We start from the raw sequence: 8,255 nt of genomic DNA, 5'->3' as shown, positions 1-8,255 counted from the left end.
GAGAATTTTCCTTCTAAAATCATTTACTCTTTTGAAGTGTCATATGATCTTCCTTCCAGTGATTGGATGAAATCCAGCATAGATGAATTACTTTCTGTATTTGAAATTTTATATCCATATAATTACAGAAATTTTTTTAAAAACTGTTTTATTGATTGATTTTAGAGAGAGAGGAAGGGAGAAAGAGAGAGAAAGATCTATTTGTTATTCCACTTATTTATGCATTCATTGGTTGATTCTTGTGTGTGCCCTGACCAGGACCAAACCCACAACCTTGGTGTATTGGGACAACACTCCAACCAGCTGAGTTGCCTGGCCAGGGCTTAGTTACAGAACTTCTAATAAAAGTAATCTGCTTTTAGATATCTTATACTGGAAGTGTTTAGATATACCAATTTCATAGCTCTGAGCAGAAACTAACAACTGTACTAATTTTAAGTATGTTTAATAACAATGATAATTTTAAGTATGTTTAATAACAAATTTACTTATTAATGAATTTGGGTAAATGTACTTTGCTCTAAGATCCACTTAATGCATTTTTTACACAGATATTTCAAAGATCATTGTGAAAAAAAACACAAACATATACATATTTATTCACAGAAAATGCCATTATGACTTTAATATCAAACATAGCTGTCATAGTTCACAGAAGGAGCATAAAGTGCAAAAGCTCCATTTCAAAAGGCATTAAATTACTCCCAAAGCAATGGAGATTAAATGCTACCACAGCCAGTAGGCACATCCCTCTTATACATCACACCCTACAAAAAGTATAAAGTGTAGAAGAAGGAATATATCAGAAAATATTGTATTTGCTATAATTGTATATTGTGGTTATAAAATACTCTTAAACCTGGTTTAATACATAGAGAAAGATACAATTCAAACAGTTAGTCCCCTAGAATAGGGGCCATTAAAAAAAAAGTCTATAGAATTATGTCTATAAAATCTATAAAATCCATTGAGAATACCAGCGTGACCAGGGTGGCTTCCCTTCAGTCAGTTCGGATGGCAGCACCCATGCACGGAGCTGGCTAGGAAAGGTTCCAAGACCATTTGGGGCAAAGGAGCTCTGAGAGGCGCTCTAGCTAGGCAAGCGTCAGCCTTCACCTGCCCCTCTCAGGCGGTTCCATGTCAGCCCCCAGGAACGAAGAGCCAGAGAGGGCTCAGATCGCAGTCCTGGAGCCTCCAAGACGGCACTGGCTCATGTAAGCATGATGAACTGGTCAGAGAGGCTTTGACACACCTGAGAAATCCAATACACAAAATAGGTGACGGTGCTTTTACACAGCCATGGGCAACACCATCAAGCTCAGTCCCCCAGTAGAACCTCTGTGATTTATAACAATGTTTTAGGCACTCTTCAGAGGGACAGGCACAGAGTTTCCCCAAAATGTAGCTTGTTACCAAATAGATTCAGGTATGTGCACCCCACACACCCTACATATGTTCACTGAAGTATGTTTTATGATAATACTATACTCATAAAAAGGAGAAAAGACTCCTTTTTCTAAAAATCAGCAATCAATCAAACAGTATTAAACAAGAATTAATGACTTAATTACTTGGTAACATTGTTTTTCATGCTATCCAGTTCCTTCTGGATATTGATTTTGGGCAAATTCTAACCAGAACAAAAATCTGACAGCCATGCTGAGCAACTGCCGTGACCCAACTCCCATTGTCAAATCTCCACTTCCCTGCCTTAACAGGGAGGACAAAGATTCTTGACTGCACATTTGTTAATGAAATAAGCCCTTCATTTATTTTTAAACCAGAAAACACCAAAACCTGTAGAGCCATATATCTAACAACTATTTCCTATTACACATCAGTCCAAGTGCAGAAGCATATCAAAAAAGTAGCACTTGGTCCATGATTTCTTAGAGCCCATTCATCAGGCTCCGCTACCAAGGAAGACTCAGTAGTCAGTCTCAGTATCCAGTGACGAGTTCTCAAGTGTCTAGCTAATTCTAATGTACTGCAAAACCTGTTCCTCGTAAACAAATACACACCTGGCATTTATATTCCAGTCAAACTACAGGATAAACTGTCAGCTCTGAAAGATATTTACAACTGGAATGGGAAAAAAAAGACAAGAAGGAAATATACCAAAATATTACCAGTGGTTGTCTATAGTGAGCTATAAAATAGATTTCTCCTTCAACTTTTCTACAGTATCCCAATTTCCTTCAAAAGAGCATGTAGTGCTATAAAAGATTATAAATATATATGTAACTATAAATATGAATGATGCCATAAACCTAACTTAAAACAAGATCAGTATATTCCTATTCTCCTAACTTACCATCCCACACTGGCAAGCTATAGTGATTGCTGTTCAAAAGAAAAATTGGGTTTTGTCCTCCTCAATATACCCCTCCTTTCTCGCTCCTTTCCACACTCCTTTGTCAGCCCCCATTTCTTTAGAATCAATTTCTAGAAGGGCAGTGTGTTCTTCATATAAAACGCATTCCTTCTGACATTTGAACTTAAGTCATCTGTCTGTGGTAGAAACAGGGCACACACTTCCTTACTTCCAGCAGTCACATCTTATCCCTGTTTCCAAAGGACACCCAGAAACTTCCAGAAGGCTGAAGGCTTGGGAGCAGAAGGTAGTGTTCCCCAGGAAACAAGCCCTACACCTGACAGTGGGAGATGGTCCACCCTGGACTGCTGGGACAACGCTCCGCTCACTGAGGAACCCTTAAGAGAGACATTAAACCTGGCACACATACAAATAACATTCTCTACTCTTTTCTCTTTGCTTCTCCTTATCTACACGTCCACACTAAGGCAGTTGGGCTTCAGATATATCAAACCCCTTACTTGAGAGCATTTGATTCTGCAGAATGGATGAAACCAGAATCCATACCTGCTAACTCAAACTGAGAAGAGGACGGCCTGATACTCTCCTTTTAAAAATTCTAGACTTGAAACCCAAAGGACTTAATAATTTTCAATTTCTGTTTCAAGAACCACCTAGCTCTCACAGAGGTATAGTAGAGGTTCCTGAAATGTTTAATTCAAATATAATTTTTAAAAGATTTTTACACTATAATATAGCAACAGGTCCACTCATTTGATACCAAATTTTTCTACATTGAAAAACACCAAATTGTTCATTTACATGTCACTGCCTGATATATTGGTAAGGAAATGTCATATGTTTAACCTTAAAATAAGTTTAAGCTAATAAAATACAATCTATGTCATACATTAGGGTTTCATAAAGATTTCTTACTGCAAACAGTTTTCTGCTGCTAAAATAATTTGAAAACCACAGAAATAGGATAAAGTCATTCATTTTTAAACTCGTAATTCAGTTCTTTCATGGACTTTTCACCTTAGATCCTGTGCAAATTATAGCCAGAGTAAGAGTTCCCGGAGATGCCAAAAACTGCTGCTGCTGCCCAACTCTTAGATACACAGGGCGGTCGCATGATTCCTGTCCACACGTGAAGGGCAGCCTGTCCTGCCCTTTCTCACAGTAGAACATTGCCGAGCAGGAAGCGCCTGAGTTAACATGAGTATCCCTGAGGTCATGCATTCCCACCTTAAACATTCAAGGGAGTTTGGAGTCTTCCATTCATCCCAGTGAAAAGGAGACTGAGTTGTAGTCAGTGTCACTTCAGGTGAGAAAAACTCAGAAGGCAGCAGATCTATTCTGCTGCACCACCCAAGGACCCAAGCAGCCAGTGTGTAGTTACTGCCAGCACTTAAGAATAGCAACCAAATGCTTGGAGAAACTACAGGAAGCACCTCACACTGTGAAAGGATGGAGTGTAATACCCTCAGCAAAAATGAGAGAAAGAACCGGGGAGATTCTTGAACATAATTTCCAGACAGCATACAGGAGGTTTCCCATGAGCACAAGTGTCCGAAACTTCATGTTTGCTCCAAATTTTGAGCCAGGACCCCCAACATCATGATTGTCACAAGCCCTTTGGCATGTTACAGAGGTCAAGCGGTGAGGAGGGGGTCTGTGTATGGGCCACAGCTATTCTTCTGTGTGTCTGAGGTTACTGGGCTGGGGTGGGGGACGAACAATGTCAACATTTAAAAACTTTGTCATCTTCAAGAATGGCTTAAAGTGAAGCGTAGGTTTTTGGCATAGAGGGGTTTCTCATTAGCTTTACCCTCATCTAAAGTCAAGTCTCTATCTCTCAGCAGAGGTAGAAGTGAAAGGATGTACAACCACATGTCAAACCTGGGTGATTGAGAAGTGCAAGACCAGCTTCAGTTGCCACAAGCCTTGTGCGCATTTCATTTGATTTTTGTTTTAAGATGGGTTTCCCAAATGAAAATCTGGCATCTTCTATCAGACAGTTGGAGGGTGTCACCTGTCGCAGAATCTGTCATCCCCAGGAATGGTGAGGTCTGGAGCTGGCAAACTTTCCAGGAAGCGAGGCGCTATCTAGCACCAGGTCCCCCACTGCCACAAAGGACACACAGCCCAACAAGCCACTGCCTCTAAAAGTCAACGTTGACAAAATATACCCAGAGCCCTTGGCCCTCTACTTTCCATCCTTGGGAAGAGCGAAGTCCTGGTAGCCCATAGATAGACAGCTAGTGAGAGCCAAGGGAAGAAAATTGAAAAAAAAAAAACCCCCAAAAAACCCAAAAAGGATCCCACCCCCAACTCTGATAACCCAGGGCTGTCTTTGCTGGCCTGAAGCCTGAGGACAGGAGCACCTGAGCAGAGGAGCCCGCCCTTCCGTCATGTGATCTTGACTGGGGATTTCTTCGTGGCGCACAGGAGGGACACGTAGGGAACGCCGATGAAGGCCCATTTCTCGCTGGGCCAGAACCTGATGACGGGACCTTGCTCGGGGATCTCGGAAGCAGCATCAAAGTAGGCAAAGCACACGCAGCCCAGGTAGGCGGCCAGGCAGATAAGGATGTGCCTGCAAAGAGAGCGAAGGTGAGGACCTGCTGCAGCAGAGGCTGCGGGGCCCTCAGCTCTGAGACTCCTCCCTCTGCACTCCGCCCCGCTACCTTCCCCGTCACCCCAGCTCCCAAGGCCTCTTCTGATGAGGGCGGGGTGAAGGTGGCAGACAGACCCCCCCGCCCCCAATAGCAGGAGAATGATCATCTGGAGCAAATGGGGCCTGTTTTAGAATGTTCTAAAATATTCTGGCTTAGTAACAGGAACAAATTGCAAATGTATTTGGGATTCAACCAACCCTGAGGTCTGAGGATTTAAAATGGGCTCTATGAGGATGGAATTATAAGGCATCCAGACTGAAGTATTAATGGGACACACAAAAAAATGAAGGTAATGTACAGGCATTGCTAAGAAAGTTGTCCATGACCTAGTGTTTGGTTTTAAAAAGAAAAAAGGAACAATAAAAAATTATTAATAATAATAATAAAGAAATAAAAAGGAAAAAGAAAGGGGGGAAAAAAGAAAAAAAGGACCAGTTTGCATCAGGTATAAAATGATGCTGTTTTTGTTTTTAAAAAGCAGAATTAGAGAAAAAATATATATACACATACATAAACTTAAGATCAGGAAGGATATACCTCAGGCTGTTTACAACTGTTACCCCTCTTTGTTAGATGGAATTAAGAGAGCTTCTTTCTTCTTGTATTTCTACAGTGTTCACATTTGTTATGTTAAAAAACAAATATGTCAGTTTATAACTGGGACAAAAATATGGTTCAATTTTTAAAAACAAAGCAGAAAGTATAACAACTTAGAAGCAAATTGTTTAAGCCAACATTATTACAGTGTAATCTTTGAATTTTACTTAAATCACTAGTGTGACCAGGGAACGTAGATTGACAAAAATGTACTACATGTTGAATGAGGTCATTTAACACAGGTGGATACATTTATCAAAATTCATCAACACATACACTTAAATCTGTGCATTTTATTATCTGTAAATTATAATTCAACAAATAAATAAAGTGCATATAAATTCACTAGTGTGAGTTAAGGTTGAACCTAAGAAATATCAGGCAATGGATCCTAAGGCTGGGATCGCAATTTGAGCTGTTTTATTTATTCTGCCTTTTGCAAAGAGTTCTTGAAGTTCCCAAGCCTTCAAAGAAAATTTTTTTTTCATTAATAGTTAACATACAATAATGGAAGTCCTCAAGTCTTAAACTGACAGCAGATTGTGTCTCATGATAGATATATACAAGTTCGCATGTTAAAGGAAATTTAAGCAAATTCCTTCAAACCATACAGTTTTAGGCATCTCCTGATACAAGTCAAGCTTCACCTAGATCTATATCTAACAAAGTTTTTCCAACTCTTTGCTAATATAATTCCTTCCTGGATACTCTCTATTTGAAAGGGACACTCTAAACATATTTCTCTTTGTCCTTGTTATTGTTTGCAATCAGTAGTCCTGAAGGACAGTGAGGGAAAGATGACTGAGTTTGGAGCTGCACTGGTTCCTAGGAAGGAAGTCGCTCAATTTCCTCCTCAGTTTTCTGAGTATAGGACTCCATACTTTGTAACCTGCTTCTTCTTTCTTTCTTTCTTTCTTTTTTTTTAATTACGTAACAGCGTATCCTGAGCATTCCAGGTATAGATGTAAGAATATAAGAATTCCCTCTTATCAAACTCCTAGGCAGGTTTTGTAAAGTCAGCTGGTCATGAACAGTTCACTTTACCTCTCTGGGCCTCTGTCTCCTCCTGGGAAGTGAATGGGTGAGGCTGTCCCTGGGTGACCTGGGGGGCCCATGCTTTCACCAGGTCATTTAAACCCAAAGGGGAACAGGGGAACAGGGGAACTTGGGTTGACAAAAATGTACTATATCTTGAAAGGGGTCATATTTACCTTATTGTGGTTCCCGGTTGGACACCCCATCCTTGTCCCCACATCTGTCCCAAGCCTTCCCTTCCTCCCCTACCTTAGAGATCTAGCCAGAGCTCAGGTGACGGATTCGGTTTTCAAGCTCCATTATGCTTTAATAATGGAGATAGAGCTCAGAGACCCAGACTTGAAGCATAAACAATTTGTTCTTTTTGTTCTGGCTAGCCAGCTCCATGGTGCCCATTCTGCTTTTGACAATGGTTTCTGTTGCTTCTGAAAAGTCTGACAGTCTCTGCGAGGAGAGAGGGGCACTCGGGCTCTGCTCTGTCCCCTGGACACACTTGTGTACTTTGAAGGGCGAATGGAGCCTACGGAAAGTACAGACCCATGTCCTGCAGCCAATTCCCCACCAGCAGAGGCTTACCACACACAGTGCAAGTAGGGAAAGTGGAAGGATGACAGCAGCTCACAGAAGGCTCGGTCACTGATCCAGCAGAAGAGGGCGAGGGTCCACCAGAGGCCCGAGAAGAGGCCCAGCTTAATTACACGCACATTGTCACATCTGTACAGGATCCAGAGAGAAACTCACCATCAGCCCTGGTTTCCGCCCACCTCACTGGCCACTTGTCTGGTTCCTCCCATCTCCCCAGCCCCTCATCACTGCGGTCCCTACCCAGCATACCATCACTCCACCAGCTCATGGATGTGAATCCCACATGTGCACAGATGGCTCACAAAGTCAGACATCTCACCCAGGCCTCTCCCTAACTCCAGACTCACATACCTAACTACCTTCTTGGCATGCCCACACGATGTCTAATATAGATCTAAAGTGAATATGTTCATAATAAACTCCAAATCTTTCCCATGTCCAAAACCTATTCTCTCCCAGCTCCCTGAGGAGTCATTCCATGCTTTCAGAACCTCAGGTCAAATATATGGACAATTTATTTTGCACCCCAAAAGGCTACATAAACAGGCCTATAGCCTTGCCATTTTACAAGATTAAATGAAAACTGACACAAATGTCAACAAATATATAAACAATTAATCTGGTACAAGAGGATCTATGTACACTTAGTTTAATTAAACCCAGAAAGTTTGGCTTAAGGAACACACCCATACAGAGAGCTGGAGAAGGAGCGTATATGTCAGACGGCAAGAAAGAGGTGGACTGTCACATGCAGTGACTAGTCACATGGGGGCCGGGCTGGACGGACACCTGTGATGCAGGAGGGAAAGCACTGCAGTCAGGGTGGCAGGGTAGCCTGGGACTGTCCCTCTGTTTGCAAATGGGCAGACTCAGCTACATATGCCACTGACCAGGCTTATTTGCACTTGGGGCTCATCCAAACCTGACCTCCATTAGGTTTTATTCCCAATTTTCAGGGTTTGTAGTGGAAAATCAGATCAAAAGCAGGATCCTATGTAAGAACAGAAAAATCTGAGAGGAGGTCTGCCATTTCTTCTCTTCTT

At 41.8% G+C, this 8,255-nt stretch overlaps 1 protein-coding gene across 3 annotated transcripts in view; it reads right to left on the bottom strand.

Annotated features, from left to right (window-relative positions):
• Positions 1 to 214: 214 nt before the first annotated feature.
• Positions 215 to 8,255, bottom strand: part of ACER2 (alkaline ceramidase 2) — a 32,360-nt gene continuing 24,319 nt past the window's right edge. For all 3 annotated transcript variants that reach the window (XM_054583201.1, XM_054583202.1, XM_054583203.1), the window contains 2 exons: positions 7,204 to 7,341; positions 215 to 4,913 (listed from right to left, as the gene is read on the bottom strand). In XM_054583201.1, coding sequence (XP_054439176.1) covers positions 4,727 to 4,913; positions 7,204 to 7,341 — 325 coding nt within the window. In that variant the 3' untranslated portion in view covers positions 215 to 4,726. The remainder of the gene's footprint in view (positions 4,914 to 7,203; positions 7,342 to 8,255) is intronic.

This window comes from Pteronotus mesoamericanus, unplaced genomic scaffold, assembly GCF_021234165.1.
Source record: "Pteronotus mesoamericanus isolate MK-2021 breed Mesoamerican mustached bat unplaced genomic scaffold, CSHL_Meso_final contig_73, whole genome shotgun sequence".
NCBI classification, from domain to species: Eukaryota; Metazoa; Chordata; class Mammalia; order Chiroptera; family Mormoopidae; genus Pteronotus; species Pteronotus mesoamericanus.
The sequence above is the reverse complement of the archived record's forward strand: the minus strand, read 5'-3'. Positions and strand labels throughout refer to the sequence as shown.